General features: G+C 40.6%; 1 protein-coding gene and 1 long non-coding RNA gene across 2 annotated transcripts; one reads left to right on the forward strand and one right to left on the reverse strand.

Annotated features, from left to right (window-relative positions):
* Positions 1-750: 750 nt before the first annotated feature.
* LOC102078424 (uncharacterized) lies at positions 751-1,899 on the reverse strand. Its single transcript, XR_265759.4, has 3 exons — positions 1,770-1,899; positions 1,507-1,692; positions 751-1,428 (listed from the first exon to the last, which is right to left on the reverse strand). It is a non-coding gene; the product is annotated as an uncharacterized LOC102078424 (long non-coding RNA).
* LOC100709660 (integrin alpha-M) lies at positions 1,770-27,542 on the forward strand. The gene is made up of 31 exons (XM_019362644.2): positions 1,770-1,936; positions 2,112-2,188; positions 7,761-7,863; positions 8,143-8,234; positions 8,632-8,702; positions 9,528-9,642; positions 12,000-12,127; positions 12,255-12,397; positions 13,506-13,656; positions 16,942-17,092; positions 17,359-17,426; positions 17,598-17,718; positions 17,884-18,023; positions 19,742-19,888; positions 19,982-20,194; positions 20,303-20,436; positions 20,671-20,813; positions 20,926-21,080; positions 21,199-21,324; positions 21,910-21,983; positions 22,067-22,208; positions 22,298-22,396; positions 22,510-22,589; positions 23,506-23,592; positions 23,699-23,768; positions 23,857-23,955; positions 25,351-25,431; positions 25,516-25,626; positions 25,788-25,895; positions 26,006-26,116; positions 26,539-27,542. Exons 1-31 carry the CDS (start codon positions 1,797-1,799, stop codon positions 26,623-26,625), a joined length of 3,567 nt encoding a protein of 1,188 aa, XP_019218189.1. The 5' UTR covers positions 1,770-1,796; the 3' UTR covers positions 26,626-27,542.

Raw genomic sequence — 27,542 nt, forward strand, 5'->3', positions numbered from 1 at the left:
TCCCAGCCCCACTGTGATGCAGCTCTCCCTTTGCCGGCTACGGGAGTAAGAGTCAATGTGTTAAGTCTCTTCACTGTTTCCATGCCCATGTTGCCACAGCAGCAGACAAGTGCTGTGTTTTTCTTGACGCAACCAGTGGCTGAACTCACTGTGACCGATTCCAGGAACACTTGCGCTGTGGCTAGCCCTTGTATGATTAAGACTGATCATGATGTGAGTGTTTTTCATGTCGCTAAAGTGACTAACTCCATGTCTGAGACTCCATCAGAGTCATACTGTGAGGCTGACAGGACTATGTTTAGCTCTGAAGGAGCCACTAAGGACAACATGAACTGTGTTAAAGACTCTGTGAAATTGAAGTCTGTCTCTGGTGTTGCTCTCCTGTTAGCACCTCGAGGAGCTAATGTTCAGGACATTAGTCCTGCTCTCATGGCAGCTGGGGTACTGCTTGACCTCACACTCGCATCTAATCTTCAGATAATCACATTTTGGGGAGTTTAATTTGCCCAGATTTCTAGAAATGAGAGCTGCTCTATCCAAAGTGGGATGGATGCCATCACTCCAAAAAAAAAAAAAAAAAAAGTTTCCTCCAGAAAGTTTCCTAATTATCTATAAAACCCACATCGTTTTTTGGGGGACACCACTCAGATAGCAACTTAAGGAGAACATGTGGCTAAACATGTCACGTTTACTACAGGGGCATGGTTAGCAATGGGTATTTCAAGGGTGCGAATATATTACAAGTATCATTACTGCAAAAGGAGACCGAGGACTAACTAAACATTTGACACAATGAGGAGGAAAGTACAGGAGGGACAGGTGAAGAGGCCATGCTGCTACAGAGTACCTAAAGACGCAGTGAATGAATACTTTGACTATAAATTAGAGTGAGTACACATGAAGCATGTGACGATTACACTATGAAATAAGAGCTTATGAGTTAAATTTAATTCGCTTTGCAGATACAAAAACAGGAGTGTTAGAACAGGAAGGGATTCTCCACGGCAGAGACAACGAACACTGAGTGACAGCGCCACCCGCTCATAATCAGCAGTAAGCTCTGTGTGATGAAATGGTACCGAGGGAATTCCTGTTTTCATAAAGTTCATACTGACAGGTGTCACGGCCAACAGCCAAATCAGAGAAAAGGGACTCAAGTGCAGAATTCAGATGAAGCTGAGGTGGACATGAGAAACAATATTTTTAAAGCCCAGTGAAATATAACAATGAGTGAGCTTTAACTAGAAACTATGAACAATGAGATAAACGTGAACTATCACAAGGACAGAAATACTAAACAACACTAAGCAAAACTTGAGTTGGGCAGAAAACGTGAATAACTAGAGCACAGTTCTGACTGGAACTCCTGTGATGTAGGGGTAAAGGGAAAGCCAGGATGAGTGGTGGGAACCGGGGAGCACAGAGTCACTGGAACGAGAGAAATAGTTTCAGAATTTGTCCCAGGAAATGCGTCAGGCAAGAATAGAGTCTGATCTTGATGCTTACTTGCCACAGGTGGAGAGACGGCATGGAGGGGTAAGGTCCGGGTGAGTCCAAGTCATTCCAATTACTGCGGCAGGGAGGCAGGCAGGTATGCGAGATGAGCAAGAGCTACGGCGGTGAAGTTGTCGAGGGGTCCAGTGTCCTGAGGAGAAGATTTTCAGAGGTGGAACGTGGCAGTCTGGTGAGTAGCTAAGAAACAGAGAGCACATGGTAAGTCAAAGCAATCTTTCTATGGTTTTCGCAAAACTGTGGTGGCCTACACTAACTAGGGTTAGCTGAAGTTCTGGCAAAGAATGGTTGAGAATGCTGGACCTAAATACCGACAGCTTGATTACCAGCAGGTGTGGAAAATTCACAGGAACGAGGTGGCTCCTCCCAGAGTTGGCACTGCTGGCTCTATGGAAAAACACAGGCACTGGACCATGACAACAGGGTTTGTTTCACTTTCTCTCTCTTTCACTTTCTCTTTAGAACATTTCTTACACAACACACTGTATTTTTCAGTTTAAATATTACATTAGCTTTGGTTAGGTTTTTATTCAGATTTTGTATTCATCGTTTTCTTTGTTATTAAGTTTTTTCCGCCCTGCTATGTTCTCCATTCCTAGTCTTTGTTATATCGTACTTGTTTTCCATGGAAGTAACACAATGAACTGGATAATTAGTGCTACAATATTCTTGTCAGGTAAGTTTGTGCCTTCTTATTTTGTCTTTCATTGTCTAATTACGAATGTCTGCAAACACTGGCCCTTGATTTTAATTAAAGTTACAAGTTTAAGTAAACAAATGTTTATTGAAAACCTGCAAAATACTATAAGTGACACCCTGTTATAGAGCAGTATGTCCGTAATGCTCATTTCCTTTTTTGTTGTTGTTGCATTTTCTCTGTGAATCAAACTTACTGACATGTATGATAAGCCCAGACAGTTTCAGATTTAAAAAGTAGCTTAATGAGTACAATATTGTAATTGCACTTCACTTGTAGCATGCACTGAGTGAAAAACCCTTTCATAAATAATTTTGTTAAACTAAATTCTTGATTATCAATTCATAAAAAATATGTAAATGCTAAATCCCAAGTAATTCTGTGCCTATGCAATCATCTGTGTCACGGACCGTGGAGTTGCAGTGAGGAGGACCCAAATGCAGGACTCTGATAATGAAGGGACAGTGAATTTATTCACAGTGAGTGAAAAAACACAACCATATACAATTTTCAGCACTGTGGCTCCTGTGGCAATTCCTCTGTGAATCCCATACAGTGCAAGTGTCTGGTGGAAGTGAATGATGACAATTAAAAAAACAACAACAAAAAACAAAACCCAATTCCGAACCGTGACTAGTCTCGGTGAAAAAAGATGCACTCTGCTCCAGATTCCTGGTGGCACGCAAACATAGGCAGCAGGAAAATCCACTATAGTGAGGTTTTTTACACAAATTTGTCTATGGCTGTACTTAATGGGTCTGACTCAAGAATCCAGCGTTGACTGAAGCCCAGACACAATGTTAATGTCCTGGGTCTGTGACCCAGTGTTTTCTCTTCTGTATTGTTAATCTTTGATTTCTTTATGTATCTTTGTTTATTCCTACGTTTTGGTTCTGTGTATCCCCTCTAGTGTAGTCAGGTCTCTGGGTTAAGCCCGCGTCTCTGCGTCTGTGTCTTTGCGTGTGTGTGTTTCCTGTTTTACTTTGAAGGTCCGTGTCTGATGTCAGTGTGTTCAGTTTACGTTTCCCCTGTCCCGTCATGTCTGATTACTCCCAGCTGTGCCCTCCTTCTGTGTCTCATTCCCTCGTTATCCCTTTGTATTTAAGCCTTGTGTCTGCCTTTGTTAGTCGCTGGTTCGTCTGTGTTATCCCCCTCCGTCATCCTGAGTGGTTTCCCTGCATCTGTCTACGTCAGCTATAGCTGGCACTGGCTGATGAGCTACAAGTGTGGCTGGTTTCAGCACGGGAACTCCTCCCTCTAAGCTTTTCATAAAGTTGAAGGATCTAGGACTCAGCTCATCACTGTGTCAGTGGATCCTCAACTTCCTCACAGACAGACCCCAATCAGTTAGAGTGGGGGAACAAATCTCCCCCTCCATCTCACTCAGCACTGGAGTGCCTCAGGGCTGTGTTTTAAGCCCCCTGCTGTACTCACTGTGCACTTATGACTGTGTAGCCACATCAGACACCACCTCCATTATCAAGTTTGCTGACATACATACCTGTTATTAATCTCTGTCTCTCTTCCACAGCATGTCTTTATCCTGTCTTCCTTCTCTCGCCCCAACCGGTCGCAGCAGATGGCTGCCCCTCCCTGAGCCTGGTTCTGCTGGAGGTTTCTTCCTGTTAAAAGGGAGTTTTTCCTTCCCACTGTCGCCAAAGTGCTTGCTCATAGGGGGTCATATGATTGTTGGGTTTTTCTCTGTATCTATTATTGTACGATCTACTGTGCAATATAAAGCACCTTGAGGCGACTGTTGTTGTGATTTGGCGCTATATAAAAAAAATTTGAAATTCAAATTTTTTTTGTCAATTTCAATTTTGAACTTTGAGTGTGTTTAAACAAGAGAGAAGTATGACAATATTAATGCCTGTGTGAGAAAAGTGTATAAAGTGTGCAGCGAGGGGTTTTACAGCCTTAAAACATCTATAATAATTGTAAAAAAAATAAAACTGACTACTTTGCAAATTTCACCTATTCGCGGGTTATTTTTTAGAACGTAACTGCCGCAATAAATGAGGGACCACTGTATTATTTTTGTTTCTAACATTTCTTGTGTCGAGATTTGTATTCTTACACCCTATCAACAACAACATCATACTACGACACATACTAATAAACTACATTCCCTTTGACCTTAATACCTAATACAGAATCTATTATTTCTACACTTGTCACCAAAATCAACTCACAACTGCTATATGAATGCCAGAAACTTTTGGATCTTCAATTTTTTTGCCATCAGTTTTTGAAACTAAACCTCCCGTCTGGTTTCTGTGGTAGGCTTAGGTGTCCATAACCCTGCTTGCTGCTGCATCTTGGGAGTCATGTAATAAACTTTTTGAATTTGTCCCATTAACTTGGACTTCACAAACAACGTCTTCCCAGGCTCCAGTTCCAACGAGGATCGCTATAATAAATGTGCAGTCCTTAGCAAATAAAAAGTTCATTAGAAACTATTTCTCTCTTCCATTGGATTCGACCTCCTTTATGTGACTGACGAGACGTTGCTGAGCGCCAGTGAGTGCAGCATCTTCTCAGATCTTCTACCTGATGATTGCTGCTATTTTAATTCCCCACGTATGTTGGGCCGAGGAGGGGGATGATTTTTAAGTAATTTTAAATGTAAGCAGCTATCAACCCCGTCTTTCACCAGCTTTGAACTGTCTGTGTTTGAGCTGGGCTGCTCTCATACAGTGTTGTGTGCGGTGGTTTATCGGCCTCCAAAATACAATTAGGACTTTGTGAATGACTTTGCTGACTTCTTGGCTGAATTCATGCCAAAATTCATGCCCATGGCTAAGGGCTTTTTAAACCTTATTGATTCTTTTAATCTGGTGCAATGTGTGACTGGTCCCACACATGAACGTGGACACACACTTGATCTTGTTTTATTCTGTTTTTAATGTAGAGATTTGTGGTGCTGTGTTTTCTGACCACAGTTCTGTGATGTTCTTCTTGCCTTTACCTCAGTTAAACCTTGCGCTGCTGCTCGGTGCTGTCGCGTTTTTAACTGCTCCACTGTTGAGCAGTTTTCAACAGTCTTTAACAAGAATTGTACAATCCTGGAGTTTTTATGCAGCCAGACTGAGCAACTGAGCTCATGGTTTTATTCCACCTGTCGGACTGCTTTGAACACTGTCGCTCCATTAAAAACCAGACTGCCTAAAACTAAATCTGAGCCCTGGCTGAACGACACGACCCGAGCTGTCAGACGCGAGTGCAGTCGAGCTGAGCGCAAGTGGAAAAAGGACCAACTACAAGTGTCATTCCAGATGCTAAAGGACTGTTGGCATTAATATCAAAAATTTGTAAAAGATGCCAAAAGAAAACACTTGTCTGACATTATTCTGTCAAACTGTCACAATCCGCGTGTTTTATTTAAAACTATTAACTTGGTTCTTAGTGCACTACATACTGACTGTATTGAGCCCTCGTCTGAAGCCTCTGAAAATTTTCTACACTTTTTTATTGAGAAGGTCTCCTCCACAAGCTCAAATCTCTCTTGTGCTCATGACCCCTCAGTCTCTGCTTCCTGCTCTGCTGTGTTTGACAGGTTTGAGCCTGTGACTCTGTCCTTTTTAAAAGAGACTGTTGGTCATTTTAAGTCTGTAGGGTCTCCAAATGATGCTGTCCCTCCTCGACTCTTAAAAGAGGTGTTACCAACAGTTGGACCTTTGGTTCTCGAGCTGGTAAACCACAGTTTGATGTCAGGTCTAGTCCCTAAAGATTTTAAACATGCTGCAGTCAAACCCCCGATTAAAAAATTGGATCATGCCATTTTACTCTCTCATTTGGAGCACTGGGTGGGCATTAGGGGCACAGCACTGGAGTGGTACAGGTCCTACTTGGCAGGGTGATCTTTTTGTTTTGGTGTCCCACAGGGCTCAGTTCTCGGCCCCCTCCTCTTTCTTTGTATCTGCTCCCTCTTGGTTCTATACTTAGAAAGCACGGCATTGGATTCCACTTTTATGCTGATGACTGTCTGATCTATGTCCTTCTAAAGAAAAAAGGCACATACTCCACACAGCCATTACTTCAGTGTCTTGATGACATTAAAGCCTGGATGACTCTTAACCTTTTAAAATTCAATGATAAAAAAGACTGAGGTGATGGTTTTGGTAGCCCCACTGAGACCCCCAACGTGTATTTAGATACCTTGGCCCAGTATGTTAAGCCAACTGTCACAAACCTGGGGGTCAGAGTGGACTGTGATCTGAAGTTTGACAGTCAGATTAGGGCAGTGGTAAAATCAAGCTTCTTTCAGCTCAGGCAGCTGGCTAAAATAAAGCCAGTTCTTTCACGCCAGCACTTTGAGACAGTTATCCATGCCTTTGTTAGCACTTGGCTGGATTACTCTAATGCACTTTATATAGGGGTCAGCGCATCATATATTACTCATCTACAGAGGGTGCAAAATGCCACAGCTCATCTTTTCACTGGCACTTGAAAGTTTGAGCACTTTTCCTCTATTTTAGCTTTACTTCACTGGCTGCCCATTTCTTTTAGGATTCATTTTAAAGTTATTTTATTTGCTTTTAAAGCCCTTCATGGCCTACCCCCATCTTATCTCTCTGAGCTGCTACAGCCTTATACACCCACTCGCTCTCTCAGGCCAGCTGATCAGCTGCTCCTCAATGTACCCAGAACTGGGCGTAAACTTGGAGGAGATCGTGCTTTTGCTGTAGCAGCTCCAAAACTGTGGAACAATCTCCCTTTAGAAATTAGACAGGCTTCTTCCCTACCTGTTTTTAAATCACTCCTGGAAACCCATCTCTTTACCCCGGCCTTTGACACCATGTGAGATGTTGGTTTTATTTTTAGTTTTATATTAGTTGCTTTTAGTTGATTCTATGCTGTTTTATCTTGTTTTTTAAATATAGGTCTGTTTTCATTTTTTATGTATTACGTGTTTTATTTATTTTTGCTGTTTTCTGTTATTCTATTGTTTTTAACTTATTTTCTGTACAGCACTTTGGTCCTGTGCTGGGTATTTTAAAGTGCTTTATAAATAAAATTGGACTGGATTGGATTGGAAGGTGTGAAAATGGGTGTGGGTCATAATCAGCCAAGGTTTCGGGTCAACCTGCTGTGAAACCTAGCCCCACCCTATCATGTGATTTCCTGAGATGAAAAGGCCCAGGATGTGAGTGGGCGTTAAGGCGCCTGGGAAAGGATCTCAAAACTGGCTCAGAGAAGAGCTCGATAAGTTGTGGAGAGTGAAGGTAAAAGTGGTCCCAGTGGTAATCGGAGCACTAGGTGCAGTGACGCCCAAGCTAGGCGAGTGGCTCCAGCAGATCCCAAGAACAACATCTAAGATCTCTGTCCAGAAGACCACAGTCCTAGGAACAGCAGAGATACTGTGCAGGACCCTCAAACTCCCAGGCCTCTGGTAGAGGACCCAGCTTGAAGAATAACAGAATGCCTGTTAACTCTATATAATTTTCTGTGCGTGATCTTAACAAGAGGTGCTATAATGACATTATAGCACCTCTATTACTATATACAGTTGTTGTAATAATAATGATTTTTTTTCTTCTCTAATTCTCAGTGTTAAATGCTGCACTTTCTTTCAATATCGATCCTGTGGCTTGGAAGACCCTGAGTAGCTCTGCTGCCGGTTTTGGCTACCAGGTGATTCAAAGACAATCAGAGTAAGTCACAACATGCATTAAATGATTGTGTGTATGTTAGTGTGTCACACGTACCAAACATACATGTTTGTTAAATGTAGGCTTGCAATTGGACTATAATGTCTTTTAAAAAATATTGCTATTTGTTACTAATTTTCTTCTAACAAACATCTGTTATGTACATCCCTTGTTGTAATAAGTTAACAAGCATTCAATATTTCCTAACAGAAAACATATGTAGTGTATTTAACCACAGTTTGCTCTCTAGACTTACATCGTTGTCTGGATTTATTTCCATAGTTTGCTCGTCAGTGCCCCACTTGAACAGGGGAATGGGGGAATATATAGGTGCACCACTTCTCCTACAAATTGCCAAATTATCAAACTAGATGGTAGGTAACCATTAATTTCTAAATGTCTTGACGCAATGTCTTAAAACTTTAACCGTAACTATTTTGCCATCACAAAAATCCTCCTCAGATTCTGGTACAGAAACTTGGTTAAATCAAATAGTTATAGTAGATTTTTAAAGCAGATATCTTAGTATTTAACATTGAGCCTTCAAAACTGAGATCAACTTACCTTTAATTTTTACAGCTATGAAATGAAGTTAGAGTGAAATTGAATTCTGTGTTGCATTCCTTTCTGTTGTAAATGTGCCGTGTAAATTGATCATGTCAAACAGGAAGTGCATTAATAGAGGTGCTTTGTAGTCTTCAGCTTCACTGTTTCTTCCATTCACAAGGAGTGTTTCTGTGTTTTAACAAATATTGAATTCTTTTAATACAGCCCCAGATTTGACAGTTAATGTGGCCCTTGGTTTGACAATGAAAAGTGATCCTACTGCAGAAAACACTGTGGTGAGTTGCTAAGCTCCAGAGCTTATATTAAGTACTTTTTGAAATCACTGATGATAAAAACCCCACTGTCTTGTGTATGTAAAATGTCTTGTGTTAGAAATTGCTTTTTGAAAAATCACTGTACCTCCCACTGGTTCATCGCAGAATCAGCTAATTTAAAAAAATAAAACAAAACACAATTTACATATTAGCCTGATGTTACTGGGACGACTGTGGCCCCATCTGCACCAGAATGCATGTCACATATCCTTTGGCAAGATACTAATGCTAAGCTCCACTCCGATGCATCCATGTATGAATGTGTGTGAATGTTCAATAGAAAGAACTTAGGAAGATCACATAAAAAAGGACTTGTTTGAGTGGGTGTGAATGGATGAATGAGGCAGGTTGTATAAAAGCACTTTGAGTGCTCAGAGTAGAAAAGTGCTACATAAGACCCAGACCATTTACCATTTACTGTTACAGCGGATGTTCAGTATGGTGTATATAGAGAAGAAAAGCAAGTCTCTATGAATGTAGAAAGATGACAAAGGAATGGAAGTCTGTATTTTGTTTGTATTTTGAGTGAGCTCCACAGCCTGGATTGAATACCACACCTACAGAGTCCCCACAGGTGTAGTAACCTGTCACATATTCACACACATGTTCCTGAAAGAGAGCAGAATCAGACATTCTTAAAAAAATAAATAAATAAATCAGCTGATATTGAAGATTCATGTGGGAATTTATTTTTTTCAGATCTGATTGATCTCATATGGAATAAATCATTGCTTGAGGGACAGGAAATAATCAGCCTAATCAGAACTTGTCTTTGTCTGCTTTTAGGTGTGTTGTCCATCCATCCCAAAGCACTGCAAAAGTATCACCATGTACAATGGTGTGTGCTTTCAGATAGACACCTCTAATAGATTTGGACCACCAATACCATCTTCTCTTGAAGGTAATAGTAAACAGAGTTTGTGAAATGTACCTATAATGAATAATGTATTCAAGTTAAAAAAAAAATTCAGATTTTAAATGATGATTTCATTTATTAAGGAAAAAAGCTTTCCAAACCCACCTGGCCCTTTGTGAAAAAGTAATTGCCATCTGTCATAACTGGTTGTGTCCTCTTGGGCAGCAAGAACTGCAATCAGGTGTTTGTCAATGAGTGTGTCACATGGCTGTGGAGAAACTTTGACCTTATCATTTTGGATTTTCTGGTACAGAGCAGAATGCATAGTTCCATCAATTACACCAAGTCATCAGGAAGCAACAAAATCAGCCCTAGACACACTGCAATCACCATGTTTGATTGTTAGTATGATGCTTTTTTTTTTTTTTGAAACACTGTGTTGGTTTTACTCCAGATCTAACGGGACTCAAACCATCCAAAAAGTTCAGGTTTTGTTTCAGCCTACAGACTATTTTCCCAAAAGATATTTTTTGGCAAATAGTGAGATGAGTCTTTGTGCTTTTTTGGTGGTTTTCTCCTTGAACTCTCTATTTTTATGCCATTTTTACCCAGTCTCTTTTCTATTGTTGAATCATGAACTCTGACCTTAACTGAGACAAGTGAGGCTTCTTTAGATGCTGATGTGGGTTTGGTTGTGACCTTCTTGATGATTCGTCGATGTGCACTTGGAGTCATTTTTGTAGGCTGGCCACTCCTGAGAAGGTTCACCTGTTCTTAGTTGTTCTTAGTTTTTCCATTTGTGGATAATGGCTCTCACCATGGTTTGCTTGAGTCCAGAAACCTTAGAAATGACTTATAGATGTCAAAGATATATTTCATATCTTTTCTTGAGTTTCTTTAGATTGTGGCATGATGTGTTGCTTTTTGAGATCTTTAGCATGCTTCAGTTTGTCATACAGGTTCTACTTAAGTTATTTGTTGACTGAACAGGTCTGGTAGTCTTAACTGAAACTAAAAAATACCCAACTTACTGTTTCACAAAGGTCCAGGTGGGTTTGAATAGCTGTTTGTCCTGAATAAATGAAATAGTCATTTAAATGCTGTATTTTATATTTACTTGTGTTATCTTTGTCTAATATTTAAATCTGTTTGATGATCTGAAAGATCTAAGTGTGATGACTATGAAAAAAACGATGAAAAAGACATCAGGAAGGTGCCAAATACTTTATTGCAGTAGTGTATATTGTATAGATCTGATTGGTGGAGTAGTAGAGTAAATGAAATTAAGGTTGATTTGGTGGTCTAAATAGTTTGATGGACAAGGTCAAACTTTCATCTTGGTAGTGTGACACCACTGCAGTGAAAGAGAAAGTGCTCTTCGGTGTCTTGGATGCATATGCCTTTCATACTGCTATGCCCCTAAATTACAAGTCATTATTTCTAAGTAATACAAAACTACTTAGAAATAATTTCCACATCAAAAATAAGGCGTATTAATCATTTTAAAGTCTTCTTTTAATCTGTTTAATGACTATGTAGTGGAATTACAGCTTTTCTGGAGTGATTTGCCCTTTCAACACTTGATTTATTAAGTAGAAAGTTCTTTGTCTCTTATAACCATGTTAAAAAAGTGTATTTGTCACTCAAACAAACTTTAGTGTGTAATTCATCACAGTAATTAAAGTAAGTCTGATTGCTTTTTATTCAGGGTCCTCAATGCAGTCTTGCAGCACATCTCTAATTGTTTTGAGGCATGTTATACAAATATTTTTAATTCACAAGTTTTTTGTGTAAGAAACGGAGAAGTTTTGGCTTCCTTCTAAGTGACAGAGGTCATGAGCTGTTTCATAAATCATTGACGACTTTGAAAGTCAATTCTGTTCATCAGGATGTTTAGAAGGTTGGAGAATCCTGTAGTCACCTCAGACTGAGGAAGTCACTTAGATGAGTGATGAAACCCACTGTAAACATCCACATGAGCACAATTGACTTTTGGATGATTGAATATGCATCAAGAGAAATAATTCAAGCTATTCTGTATTTTCTTAAAGAATTAAAAGTAAATGTAAACAATAAGACTAAGAATAATTTTAGTTATAGATCTCATACATTATCTTTGATAAGCATTTTTGGACCAAACTCGTGTAATCCCTTAATCTTCTTGTCTCTCTTGTTAAACAAACATAAACAACAAAGACTGAGGTATGCCACTAAATAGACATACATACGTACATTTAGTGATTAACTTGTAAATGCATACTACATAGGTTGTCTATGTGTTATTAATTTAGTTCTTTAACCGAGGTGCAAAATTCTTTTGCTTTGCTTTTTATATGAGTGTGAAAAAATATAAAAATCAATCCATAAAACTAAATCTCATTTTGAATCCATTTCTTTGACAGAGTGTGAAACACAAGTCGACCTTGCCTTTCTATTGGATGGTTCAGGCAGCGTATCTAGTCCTGATTTTCGAACAATGAAGAAGTTTGTGAGAGATCTAATTGAATCATTTCTCTCAAGTGACACACAGGTGAGACACTGTTGTCCCTCTGTCACTTAAATCACAACAAATCGTAACATAAATTACATCTTTATTTGCATTTAAAACCATAAAATATAATCTAAAACATGTTTCACATATTTTTTCTTTCTTTCAGTTTTCTGTTTCCCAGTTCTCCAGTGCCCCACAGGTTCATTTTAACCTCCAAAAATTTAACTTACCTGAAATGGAGGATAAAATCAATAGAATTAAGCAACATAGCGGAAGAACTTACACGGCTAAGGCCATCAAAGAAGTTGTGTAAGTTCAATTCAATTCAATTCAATTTTATTTATATAGCGCCAAATCACAACAAAAGTTGCCTCAAGGCGCTTTATATGTACAGAGAAAAACCCAACAATCATATGACCCCCTATGAGCAAGCACTTTGGCGACAGTGGGAAGGAAAAACTCCCTTTTAACAGGAAGAAACCTCCGGCAGAACCAGGCTCAGGGAGGGGCGGCCATCTGCTGCGACCGGTTGGGGTGAGAGAAGGAAAACAGGATGAAAGACATGCTGTGGAAGAGAGACAGAGATTAATAACAGATATGATTCAATGCAGAGAGGTCTATTAACACATACTGAGTGAGAAAGGTGACTGGAAAGGAAAAACTCAATGCATCATGGGAATCCCTGGCAGCCTACGTCTATTGCAGCATAACTAAGGGAGGATTCAGGGTCACCTGGTCCAGCCCTAACTATATGCTTTAGCAAAAAGGAAAGTTTTAAGCCTAATCTTGAAAGTAGAGATAGTGTCTGTCTCCCGAATCCAAACTGGAAGCTGGTTCCACAGAAGAGGGGCCTGAAAACTGAAGGCTCTCCCTCCCATTCTACTTTTAAATACTCTAGGGACAGCAAGTAGGCCTGCAGAGCGAGAGCGAAGTGCTCTAATAGGGTGATATGGCACTACAAGGTGATTAAGATAAGATGGGGCCTGATTATTTAAGACCTTGTATGTGAGGAGCAGGATTTTGAATTCAATTCTGGATTTAACAGGAAGCCAATGAAGGGAAGCCAAAACAGGAGAAATATGCAATAAGTGATGCAATGATATTACTGAAGCACTGCATTATCAAGACTTCCTGTCCAAATCTTTTTCAGTGAATCTGACCACAGTAATACTGTGCATGTGTAGTATTATGTTCTACAAAGTGGACAAGATGGCACAAACCAAGGCCAATTTGAAATACTTGCAGATCTAATGCTGGATCTGCAAAGTACGAAAATATCTGTATTTTGAAAAATTATGAAAAAAATTAATGACACTGAAATATGTATCAATTGTGTAATTTACCTGATGACCACAAGGTGCACTTTTAAAAGATACTTTGTGCTGAAATTACATTTTATTCTTTTTTTATTTGACAGGGAAAAAGTTTTCAGCCCACAGAAAGGCTCCAGACCAAATGTGAAGAAGGTCTTGATTGTAATTACTGATGGAGCATCTAATGACCGTGAGAACCTGGAAGGTGCAGTAGAGCAAGCAGAAAATAAAACGATTGTTCGATTTGTTATTGGGGTAAGCACTTCAGTTATTTAAACTTGCAGAATATTGAGTTTCATATTGATTGATAATGGTGTCACTTGTCAGACATGGTTTTAATTAATTCAGTCAACAAGATAAGATAAGATAATCCTTTATTAGTCCCACATGTGGGAATTTTTTTTTTTTTTCCGCCTGTCCCGTTTGGTTCTGTTGCCATCAGAATTATTGTTTAAAGGCAAAGAAAGATGCCCAACGGATTTACTTTACCAAATGGACCATCCCAGCCTTGCCGTATTGGTCTATTTGATTCACCTTTTATTGTTTATTTTATTTTATTTTCACTTGCTAAATACAGGACAGACTTGACTGGGGAAAAGAAAAGGTCGAAAGAAAGAGGGAAAGAAAAACAGCGGTGAAAAGGAACTGTGATAAAGGGCAAAAAAACAAAAACCAACAAAACAAACAGACAAAAAAAATACATATATCAATCACCTGGATCACCTGTTGAGAAAGAAAAAAGAGAAAACAAGCAAAAAAAAAAGACAGCAATATAATAAACAACATCATCGCGATGATCTATGTGAATATAACAGTAAATACTAAATATTGAATATTATTGTGCAGCACGTAAGATCGACAGCGCACAGTGTGCTTTGAGGTAGGAGCCAAAAATGGTGTAGTTTGTGTGTGTGAGCACCCGTGTGTGCACCTGTGAGCATGAGCGCGCTTGTATTTAAAAGGTTCCTTCACGTAATGATCTGCTAGAGGGTGTGGGGAGCCATAGCCCCGTCGTCCAGGGCATGAAGCAGGTATGGAGGAGATCAAGGCTCCAGACATCCAGAGGCCCCCAGAACACAAGAGACCAAGGAAGACCAACAGAGGGGCAGCCGCGCCACTATCCCAGAAAGAGCTGAGGGGAGCCCCAGATGAGGGGTCACTCAGCAGCCGCGGAGCAGAAGCCAGGAGGGGTTGCAGTGACGTGCCCGTGAGCTCCGCCGGCAGCCAGCTGTGCCAGAGTGACCGAGTACCAGGCCGAGAGGCCGAGGGTAACCCACCCCTGAAGGGCCTGAACGAGCCCCAGGCTCCAGGCCCCGACAAGCAGCCACCAGGAGTTAGCCAGTACCTGGACACCCATACCCGGACACAAAGAACCACCAATGAACCGATGTCTGAGGGTGTCTGCCACTGGCAGGGGAAGTGGTGGGGGGAGATAGGCCTCCATACCATGGAGGGCCTGAGATGTCCCTAGAGAGGTGGCGTCTGATACCCAACCTGACATATAGACACAGACAAACAGGCACACACAGATGCAAACATCCATTCCCACCCTCATGCTCTCATATGCAAGTACTCAGCACTCACCCAACATGGAGACAGACATAAATAGACACTGTACACACAATCATACTCCCCAAGCGTACTCTATACCCCAGGTCTAGGTACCCTTGCCCCTGGAGGAAACTGCACCCAGACCCAGGCGGTGTTACCCTTTTCCCTGGGGTGGAGAGAAGCAGACCGCCCCGATTCCGCAGCAGCAGGGAGGTCCCACATTCCAGACCCCAATCGGATGGCCAACTCCTCCTCCCAGCCCCCCCGCCCCAACAGGCAGCAGAGAACGGGGGTGTGTGAAGACTCCAAACCTCCCTCCGTCCGCTCATATGTAGTGTTGATGCATGTGTGTTTTAAGGTGCATTTAAAACCCAGGAGGGCATGGAGCTACCTGCCAGAGAGCAGCAGGTAAGCGAATAGCCCCTCCCGATAGCCCTAGATGTCTACATGTATTTAAAATTGAGAGGTGGGCAACGACGCCAGGGGTGAGGTTGGTCACCCTGATGGTCTTCTGGATTCCGTGTAGCGTGCCCACCCCCAAGGTCCTTTATGTATGTGTTATGAGAGTGTGAGTGATGTGAATGTCTAAGTTGTGGGATAAAATTGAGGCACAGGCAGCCAGAAGGGGACAGAGGGGGGGGATGCCTCCCCTGCACCCTGGTGACACATCTTTACCCCAAGGCCCTGCATGTGTGGGTGATTGTGGTGGAGCGGGAAGAGGGAGGCAGCTGGAGATGAGGAGGGAAGGAAGGGAGGGGCAAGTGGCCCCTCCCTGGGGCCAGCTCCCCCGCTGACCCCAGTAGGCAACCCCACACTCTGCAACCCACCAGGGAAAGGGGGCCCAGGCCCATCCGGACCGGGGCCCAGTTCAGCAGCGCCGCCCAGCCCCACAGAGCCTGGGACAGCCCACCCGACCCCACCACAGAGAAAACTGCACCCACCCAGTCATCCACTCATCTTCCAGACTACACAAGACAATAGACACCCAGGCTGAGTTCTTCCTCCACCTCTCCTATATCTCCCCCTCCTGCAGAGTGAGTTCCTGGAGAGAGGAGACCTCCTGCAAGATGTAACAGCCCCCCCCCACCAGTTGAAGAGCCCCCCAGGTGGCTGGATGCACTGGCGGCACCCTGCGCAAGGGCTGAGCCACCATACACCCACCCGCCCACAACCCCGGCGACCAACCAGGACCCAAGCCCCCAAGGCTCAGCCAGGGCCCCAGCCCGGAGATGGAGCACCCCCAGAACCCCCGCCCGCCCCGGACCCACCCAGGGGCAGCCAGGCTACCAGGTCAGTAACCCACGTCCGTCAGCACAGACCCTCCCCTAGCCCCGCTGCACGCAGCCACGAGGAAACCATCACCTAAGAGCCAACAGAGCCCTTAACAGGCCATGACCGCAACCCCGGATTGAGCCCTCCAAGGAAGACGCTCCTGGGAATCCCCCGACGCCCCAAGCCTGTCCCTACCCCCACACCAATCACAACAGCGAAGGTGGGACCAAACTATGACACCCCCCCACCCCCACCCCCACTAGGTGATGGAGCTGATCAAAGGAGCCCAGAGCAATTGATCTGATGTGGTGGCACAGGTTGTATCAAGACTAATGTAATCTATTAGATAATTTCTATATTGGTTAGAATTAAGATTATTTTTATTTTTCCAGTTCATGAGGACTGTTTTCTTGGCTATGCATAGGGCAGTGAAAACCATATGGGCTATATTCTTTTCTGTAGTGACATTATCTAAGCTGCCCAACAAACACACTAAACTTCTGAACTGGTGGACAGACGTGGGAAATTTTTGAGATAACTGAGATAACAAGAGATAACTGTTATCGTTGATTTTGGTTCTTTTTAGTGTTAACGAGTATTTTATCTGTGTGTAAATTTGGTTATAAATCAGGTGACTCTTAAGGACTGTATTTTACCAAAGTCAGAAAATGATCTTGAATAGTATGAGAACATAGTCATAGTTTTTCAAATTTCTAGGTCGGGGATGCATTTGATAAAACTGAAGCAAAACAAGAACTGCACACCATTGCATCGTCTCCCTCAGAAAAACATGTGTTTGAAGTGAAGAACTTCAACGCACTTGAAGAAATAAGACAGAATCTACAAGACAAAATTTTTCCCATTGAAGGTACAAATATAAATTTAATGTTAAAGCTTTGTTAAAATTCCTGTAAATGTAGAAAATTAAAATAATTACATTGTATTCATTTTAATGCATGTTACAAATTTTGTCTCATTTCAAGTTAAACAGCTTGTTGCTATAAGTTAATGAAAAGAGTAATACATACTCAGCACATTCATAATAAACAGGAAAAAAATCATTTGAAATTATTACTTGAGCATAATGAAAATTTTGTATTGTCTTTTATCGTCTTGTTTCTTTTTCTGTCACAGAAAGCAGTGGAGAGTCACTGAAAATGGAAATGTCTCAAGAGGGATTTAGTACAGTTTATGTGCCTGAGGTAATTAAAACTACCTGAAACTCATCAGACAGTCTAGTCACTGAAAGAAAGATTCACGTGTGCCTGTGTGGCAGGTTTTATAACTTAAAGGCAGACAGATAATTAAACACAGTCCAGATTTTAAATGAAAAATTTATTGTATATAAAATGTATTTTCTGTCTGCACTGTAGGGAATTCAGATGTCTATTGTTGGTGCAAACCAGTGGAGGGGAGGCTACGTGCAATATACAACAGGAGGGGAGAAGCTGAAAACATATGAGGATGTGTCTTTGGAGCCCGACAGTTATCTTGGTAAGAATATTACAGCTTTATCAATCTAAATCATACACATGTGATCATGTATATTCACAGCTGTGCTGTAATTCTGTCACACAAACAAGTTGATCAGTTTGCACATGAACAAAATTTAAAAGAAGGAATAAGGAGTCTTCCCCTTTTTGAATACATAAATTCTAGGTTACTCCATGGCAATTACTAAAACCCAAAGTGGTTCACTGACAGTTCTTGGTGCTCCAAGATATAAACACAGAGGAGTTGTGGTCGCTGTTAACAGAGAAAACTTTAAAAACCAGATGATTGAGCCCTTGGCATCACAGGTATGTATTCTCATGCAAGTATATATACAGTGAGGTCAACAAGTATTTGATCACCCTGTGATTTTGCAAGTTCTCTTACTTAGAAATCATGGAGGGGTCTACAATTTCCAGCATAGGTGCATTTCCACTGTGAGAGACAGAATCTAAAAAGAAAAATCCGGAAATCACATTGTATGATTTTTGAACAATTTATTTGTGAATTACTGTGTCAAATAAGTATTTGATCACTTGCTTATCAGCCAGATTTCTGACCCTCAAAGACCTGTTATTTTGCTTTCAAATAGTCCAGCTACACTTTGCTCATGATTCTAAATTAGTAGCACCTGTTTGAGGTCGTTAGCTGTCATAAAGACACCTGTGCCACCCCACAATCAGCCAAATTCTAAGTAGCAACATGGGCAAAAGAGCTGTCAGACAAAATTGTAGACCTTCACAAAGCTGGAAAAAGGACTACGGGGCAATTGCCAAGCAGCTTGGTGAAAAAAGAACAACTGTTGGAGCAATTGTCAGGAAATGGAAGAGGCTAATGATGACTGTCAGTGTCCCTCGGACTGGGGCCCCACGGAAGATCTCTCCTCGTGGGGTTTCAATGATGCTAAGAATGGTGAAGAATCAGCCCAGGACTACATGGGAGGAGCTGGTCAATGCCGTGAAGAGAGCTGGCACCGTCGTTTCCAAGGCTACTATCACTAATACACTAAGACGTCATGGTTTAAAATCTTGCATCACATGGAAGGTTCCCCTGCTTAAGTCAGCCCATGTCCAGGCCCGTCTGAAGTTTGCCAGGGATCATCTGGATGATCCAGAGGAGTCATGGGAGAAAGTCCTGTGGTCAGATGAGACCAAAGTAGAACTTTTTGGTCTTAACTCCATTCGCTGTGTTTGGAGGAAGAAGAATGATGAGTATCATCTCAATAATACCATACCTACAGTGAAGCATGGGGCTGGAAGCATCATGCTCTGGGGGTGTTTTTCTGCACAGGGGACAGGACGACTGCACTGTACTAAGGAGAGGATGAACGGGGCCATGTATTGTGACATATTGGGCAAAAACCTCCTTCCCTCAGTCAGAGCATTAAAGATGGGTCGTGGCTGGGTCTTCCAACATGACAATGACCCAAAGCACACAGCCAGGAAAACCAAGGAGTGCCTCCGTAAGAAGCATATCAAGGTTCTGGAGTGGCCTAGCCAGTCTCCAGACCTAAATCCAATAGAAAATCTTTGGGGGGAGCTGAAACTCCGTGTTGCTCAGTGGCAGCCCCGAAACCTGACAGATGTAGAGAAGATCTTTATGGAGGAGTGGGCCAAAATCCCTCCTTCAGTGTGTGCAAACCTGTTGAAGAACTACAGGAACCATTTGACCTCTGTAATTGTTAACAAAGGCTTCTGTACCAAACACTACATTTTTTTGACTACAGTGATCAAATACTTATTTGACACAGTAATTCACAAATAAATTGTTCAAAAATCATACAATGTGATTTCCGGATTTTTCTTTTTAGGTTCTGTCTCTCACAGTGGAAATGCACCTATGCTGGAAATTGTAGACCCCTCCATGATTTCTAAGTAAGAGAACTTGCAAAATCACAGGGTGATCAAATACTTGTTGACCTCACTGTATATATATATGAAAAGAAAAACAGATCTTAATGACCTTGTAAATTATATATCAATTATTTTCGTAAAAATAAAACAATAATAATTTGTTGCTTACACAGTATCAGACTGGTGAATATTTCGGGGCAGAGGTGTGTACCGTGGACATAAATAATGATGACATCACTGATCTAATCTTCATATCAGCCCCATTGTACATGGAGCCTGATAGAGAGGGAAGAGTTTATGTTTGCACATTAACTGGTTTGGTAAATCACAATTTTTTTTCTACTCCAATAAAATTAATTAATTAGTTTGTCTATATCTTAATGACCATCAAATATTGTCTCTCCTGCTTTTAGTTTGTGGAGTGTAATTTTGATGATCCATTAGTACTAAGAGGACATGCAGCTGTCAAAGGAAGGTTCGGCTCTTCTCTTGCTGTACTGCCTGATCTAAACTCAGATGGATTCAGGGATTTGGCAATTGGAGCACCTTTGGAGAATAATGGTGAAGGCAGCATCTACATATTTAATGGTGAAGGAGGAGGAAGAATCAGTCCTACTTACTCACAGGTACACAGCATCAGAGAGCGCACAATGATGTCTAAACTCATCTATCATGTAATGTCAATAATTACAAAATCTGCAACTTGATTAGATAAAATATTTCCATGTACACAGAGAATTATTGGCTCTGAGGTCCAGTCAGAACTGAAGTTCTTTGGCCTCACAATCAGCCAGTCATCTTTTGACCAGAGTGGTGATGGACTGCCTGACTTAGCGGTGGGTTCAAAGGGTAAAGTTGTTTTATTGAGGTAAGTCCAAGATAGTCCAGCCATGTGTTATTGTTGTCAATGTTTCTGCCATCTTAAAAATAATATTAAGTGAGCAAAAACCTTTAAGCAGTAGTGGTTTATAAAATGTGTTGTGCTTACTTTTGTGAAATCTTGCTACTAATTCTGGTGAGAACACCACTAATGATACCCAATGTTAGTATGTTATTAATTATAAAGGTAAAAGTAGTTCACATGTATATTACTACTTTCCAGATCAAGGCCCATAGTGATCGTGAAAACTGACGTTTCATTCAGCCCAAAGCAAATCCTTACTCAGAATGCAGACTGCTCAAAACCACTCGAGAACACAGCTGAACTCTGCTTTACCATGAGCAGAGTGTCTACAGTCAACACAGGTTCATCATTCTCCTCTCCTTTTCTAAACTACAAAGTCACTGCCCATCAGCTTAATGATTTTTTTATTTATATAAATTCATAAGATTGAAATCCATCTCTCATTTATTCCAGCTCAAGCAAGGATTCATTATACTTTAACATTGGATGCCACTCGGAAACCTCCAAACAACCGAGCATACATCAGTGGGAAACAACAAGAGCAGTCTGGATCAGTTACTATAGACTTAAGAAACAGACAGTGTTCAACTGTAAAATTCTATATTAAGGTAAAATCTAACAATATCTGGAAAAAACAAAACAAAACATAAATAATACAATCAATAGAATTTCAATTCAACGAGTCCTTTAACACTGAATCTAAACCATACATCCCTCTTCTTGCAGGCCTGTCCTGAAGATTCTCTCAATGTGCTTTCCAATGAGCTCAAATTCACGTTTGATGGTTTGTCTTCCAACACAGATCCCAAACCAAGTCTGTCCCCACAGGCTAAAACAACAACCATTTATCCTGTACGTATATTAACAAAACAACTTGCTCCACACCCTGAATTATAATTCTTTGGTCCACAAGCTGCTAGGGTTTGCTCAGGCCTGAGTGGCATGAATTTTGTTGTTAATTGGTGAGCGGATGAGCCCACGAGGATGTCTGAGTGCCTGAGAGTTTCTTTGTGATATCGTGGACAGAAGTATAATAGGAATAACTGCTGAGCTGTTGTGGCTCCAGCTCTCCATGTCCACAATGGAGTACTAAATCTACCACCAGGCTGTTCACTCTGATCCAGTAGTAACAAACATCAGTTTTTGGAAAAATGAGTCCTACTCTACACAGTTCTTTACCTTAAAATGATAGTTTGTGTCTGAGATTATACACTTTAAATTGGTTCCCTGAGTGTCCAGAGGACCATTGATGTCTCCCATAAGTGGATCAAGAATATTAACAGAAATTATTTTGTTTCCTGTAACAACAACACAAAGCCTCCACTAAATGGCAGCACACAAAAATTGGTTACTGGATTTGGCTATGCAATGTTCAAATTGCACTCAGTAAACAAAATGTCATGTAAATACTTTTTTCCATTATGCTCTCTTCCACAGTTAGGGTTTGAGATCAACTGTGGCAATGACAACAAATGTGTTGATAATCTGAAAGTGGATTTCAACTTCACCAGGTCTGACAGAATTACAAGACATAAGCTTTGCTTGTGGCTGCTTTCCCTTTCCTTTGTTCTCATCCTCCTTCATACTCTGACAGATCCTCAGAGGTTAAAGTGGGCATTGATGAGCTTTTGAATGTCACAGTCACAGTGGAGAACAGAGGTGGAAACTCCTACAACAGTTGTGTTATTCTCACGTACCCAGCTGGACTCTCCTACAGGAAGTTCACCATTCAGCAGGTAAGGTATCGGGATCAAGTCTGTATCAGTTCATCACTGATCTGCTGCTCTCCCAATCCATCCAGCAGTCATTTTATTTTCTAATAAAGGGACGAATTGAGTGCAACTCCATGGATAGTGAAGATGGTTTATCACGAGGAAGGACAGACTGCACTATTGACAAGCCAATTTTCAAGAGCAAAACTAAGGTTTGTTTTTTAATTGTATTTGTACAGAAAATCTTTCATTACTTCATTTTTTCTGAGTTTTGCACAATTTAAAGACAAAGAGTAGACACATGCATCTCTTTCATTCAATTAAGGCTTCCTTCATTGTCTCCTATGGGATTGACACCAACAGTCAATTTGAGAGAAAGATCTTTGTCACTGCAAATGCCACCAGGTACTGTTTATTTAGCACATGTACTTTTCATTTAAGCAGTAGACCCACAGATACAGCGTAAATATGTTCACTAGGGCTCAGTATCGTCAGTGATTTCTAGAATCGATTCAAATCTGATTAACAAGGTCCCGATTCGATTCGATCCACGGTTTCGATTTGATCCGGTTAAATCTGAATTGGTGAAATTTTGCCTCAGACATACTATAATTCTGATTATTGGTCAGTACTGACATTTGTGAGTGCCTTTTTGTCAAAGTAACAGGTTAAAACACAGAAAAACATGAAGGAGATTTTCCTTGCCTGGCTTTTTATAGCAGATAACCTTAAAAATATACGGCAGTAGAATAAAAACGGAAGAAAACCATGAATCAACATATAAACATTACCCAATGCTGCTGAAATGAAGCAGAGCAAAGTTAGAGAGGTTTTATTAGAGACACAGCTAAGGGTTGTGCAATTTGTCTTAATTTTTAAAAAGTTTACATTTCTTCGGTATTAAACAGCAGAAATGAGGCTTTCTTGTTGGAAGTCATTAAAAAAACAGGGGCTGTCAGCACTGTACATAATGGTAGACTGGTGGATAATAACCTAGCGAATAATGCAGAAAATGGAGATTTTTAGATGGGAAACTGTTCTTAAAGTACACTGAGACAGCTGTGCAGGAAGTGTGATTTTATTGTGATTTTACCGGAAGCAAAACGGCAAAAGTAAGAGGGATTTCATGACGATGTTTAACAAATGTGAAGCGAAATGTGAACCTTAGATTCAGGATTTCAATTAATCGATATTAAAGCTAAAATTTTAGCTTTTAATATCGCTTTTAAAATTAGCTTTTAGCTAATTTTAGCTAAAGCTAAAATTTAATCGATAAATCGATTATTGAAACCCACCCCTAATGTTCACTTCTCTCTTTCAGTGGAAATCAGGAGCATGCACCTACAAGTGAACTCTACAAAAAGAAATTAATTGATGTAAAATACAGCATTTTTATGACAATTAAAGGGTATGTGTTGTTCTCTTTGTAACAGAAAAAGAAACAAAAAAAGAAAGAAAGTGAAAACTGTTCTATTACATGGTATTTAATCAATCTTTAAAATATGTCTGTTTAGCTCACCCAGCTATAGCAATTTCACATTTGGGAAGAATGATTTGCAGAAACCAGTTCAACAATCAATCACGGTAGAACATGACATCTGTATTTGTAAAGTTAATTGTATGATTTAGTTCCAACTGTTATGCTTAGTTGTTGTTTTCTTTTCTTGTTTAGGTTACAAATGATATCAGAGCACTTAATTTCACTGTGGTGATTAGGATTCCAGTAAAGCTTGGGGGGAAAGACATTTGGGTGCATCTGAACAACCTACAGGTAATATATATGTAGTACTTCTTGATGCATGCTCAATCATCCAGGTAAGTAAATCTCCAAAAGTTGATTCTGTTCATCTGGACGTAGCGTTTTGTGGGAGAAACGTTTCGTCACTCATCCAAGTGACTTCTTCAGTCTCAGCTGACTGCAGGTTTCCCCAATCTTAAAAACAGTACATTTGCATAATGACTGAAACCAGCCCACTGAAGGAACAATGGGCTGGGAGGTCAGTTCCTTAATCGTAATTATGCAAATTCTCATGACCATTGATCAACAACCACTGACCAAAACCCACTGATCAATGGCCATGAGTACCATTCACAGAGTGTTGGGGAATGGCTGCAATTACAGCATTGTAAGATGGCGAAAGATGTACCCTTAGGCCCCCTCCTCGATTCAGAGATGGTCTTTCCCTTTTCACGTAAATGGCCTCTTTGACTCCGCGGTCACACCAGCGTTCCTCCCTGTCCAGGATGTGTACATCCTCATCCTTGAAAGAGTGTCCACTGGCCTGTAGGTGTAAATAGACTGCAGAGTCCTTGCCTGACGAGGTAGCTCTTCTGTGTTGTGCCATCCGCTTTGCCAGAGGTTGTTTGGTTTCCCCGATGTATAAATCCTGGCAATCCTCCTGACTCTTAACAGCGTACACTATGTTACTCTGTTTGTGTTGGGGGACCCGATCCTTGGGGTGGACCAATTTTTGGCACAGCATGTTTTGTGAATGGTGACTCATGGCCATTGATCAGTGGGTTTTGGTCAGTGGTTGTTGATCAATGGTCATGAGAATTTGCATAATTACGATTAAGGAACTGACCTCCCAGCCCATTGTTCCTTCAGTGGGCTGGTTTCAGTCATTATGCAAATGTACTGTTTTTAAGATTGGGGAAACCTGCAGTCAGCTGAGACTGAAGAAGTCACTTGGATGAGTGACGAAACGTTTCTCCCATAAAACGCTACGTCCAGATGAACAGAATCAACTTTTGGAGATATATGCAGTATGTGCAAAAGTCTTGAGTCACCGTTCATTTCTTTATATTTTGCTTCCAACGAGCCAGTCGTTTATGTAAGTCTTGAGTAATAGTTCTTTGGGCTTTCTAAAGGTTTTGCTGTGTTGAAGATTAAAGGAGGCCATACCAAATATTGACTTTCAAGCAGAAGTGTACAAACTATGTTTTTCGTCTTATGTACAGTATATTGATTTATGTTTGCATGATTCAATAAATTGCTGCAACTATTTTCCATTTTCTTCGCAAAACATAGAGAAATGATGGATGGCTCAAGGCTTGTACACAGTATTGTATATTGTTTTAGCTACTGACTCCAAAATTGGCTCATGCTTAGCAGTGGACTGCATGCATGTGGTCAAATTGGGACCATAAATCAAATGTATTATAGATTGCAGACTGTAAGAGAGGAAATGATGAAGAACCACGTGTCAAAGACTTTGTTCCTCACATCAAAAAAAATAAAGTAGTGGTAAGTATGCCTCTAAAGTTTGTCGATTTAACATAACAGTGGATCAACTTTTGTATCATGTAGTCTTCTTTAAATGATCCACAGGACTGCTCTGTGGCCATGTGTAGAGTGTTCAAGTGCAACACATTCCTGGAAAGGCAGCAGAAGAGGACGTATGAAATCTCTGGACACATCAGTTCACGATGGATAGAGCAGGTAACTGATGGGAAGTTTATGTAAAGTGCTACATTAGTATTTTTTTTACACCTTTTCATTAATAGGTACTAGTAACTTATATGTATATTTTCCTAGATATATTTATTTTCCTAGTAAATCAAACTATCAAATTTAGCTCATGCCTCTCGATTTTTTCTTAGATTGGACTTCAATCTGCTAAATTCCTCTTGACCAGCACAGTCAGTCTGGAGTATGACAAGTACGTCTACTTTTCAACAGGGTCTGACAACAATTCTCCTGTTCACAAGGTGAGCGCTTGTAATAAATAATAACAGTATATAATATTATATTTATGTAATACATAATAATAATAATAATAGTTTCAATTAGAGTCACATTTTGTCACCTCATCTCTCAGATTGAGGCAGAGGTAGAAGTATATGCTGAGCCAGATTTTACCAAAGACATCATTGGAGGATCCCTGGGAGGGTTGGCGCTTCTGATTTTACTCACAGCGGGTCTGTATAAGGTGAGATTACAATCACACTTTTTCAATTAACACGGTTTTGAAAAGAAAGGATCCAGTTGAGGTGATTCAGGTATCTGACAAGGATGCCTCCTGGGTGAGGTGTTCTGGGCATGTCCCACTGGGAGGAGGCCCAGGACACCATGGAGAGATTATAACTCTCGGCTGGCCTGGGAAGGCCTTGGTGTTCCCCCGGACAAGCTGGAAGAGGTGGCTGGGGGGAGGAGGCCTGGGCTGGGCCTGGGCTTCTCTGCTTAGGCTGCTGCCCCCACGAACTGGCCCCGATAAGCAGAAGAACATGGATGGATTGATGGACAGTTTTGAAAAGCTATTAGACAATGTGGACAAATAATTAAATTTTCTTTTCATTAATATAATTGTAATGCACATTTGCTGAATTGTTATGTTTTTCCTTGCACTTCTAGGCTGGATTTTTCAAAAGTAAATACCAAAAGTTAATGACTGAAGATCCGGACGATGGACCAGGTGGAGAAGCACCCAGAGAATTATAACAAAGGTTCATATTTGTATATCTTTATCAAATCTGCAAAGAAGGTACAGACTCTCCTGAAATTTTCAGGAATAAACATGGTGTAACACATTTGATTCATTAAACAAAAAACAGCTTTTGCTGTGTCTGAAATTCCCTCCCTTGCTCGCGCATTTACCTACAACAGAAGTTCCTACCTGGTGGGCAGGACCCTCACAATGGGGTCATGAAAAGAACTGAAGAGATCTAAAAAGTACATCTGAAATAGTTTATTCTCCTTTTCTGGACACAAAAACTAAATCAAATTGTTCAAATGAAAGTTTCTTCAAAGGAAACTGCTTACATTTAACACCTGAAGCACCTGAAGACCAGCTGAAGACAAGGCATCACAGGCAGACATTGTTTTTAAGGGCCACAATACAAAGATTAGGAATCACTATGCTGTATAGCAGACACTTATAGTAGTACGTGTCTGCTATATAGTCAGTTGCTTTCAAGTTAAATTTAATGGACAGAATAGAAAAAGAAAGCTGAAAGCTCGGATACTCAAATAAAATGATTGAAGTTGAATATAGTGAACTACCTGAGTATGAATCTGAAACAGTCCTGTGATGAATTATGGTAGGAAATTTAAAGCATCTTTTTAGAGTGACTGTACTATTTTTTTAAAGCATATTAATGATTGTCCTCCGTGAAAATTCTCTGTATTTATAATTGTACAAACTATATGTTTGTAGAATTTATTGTACAGTAAAAAACCTCATGTCACCCTGTACCTTTATAATGAATGAAATTTAATGTATTTTATATGCTTAAAAGGACTTAACTAAAATAGCTGCAGATGTGCAAAATGCCAATAACAATGTGAATGCCGTTGTTCAAGAATAAATTGTAAAATGTATAATACTTATAAAAAATAAAGTTTTTGCTTCATCATTA

This window comes from Oreochromis niloticus, linkage group LG8 (genome assembly GCF_001858045.2).
Source record: "Oreochromis niloticus isolate F11D_XX linkage group LG8, O_niloticus_UMD_NMBU, whole genome shotgun sequence".
Classification (NCBI taxonomy): domain Eukaryota; kingdom Metazoa; phylum Chordata; class Actinopteri; order Cichliformes; family Cichlidae; genus Oreochromis; species Oreochromis niloticus.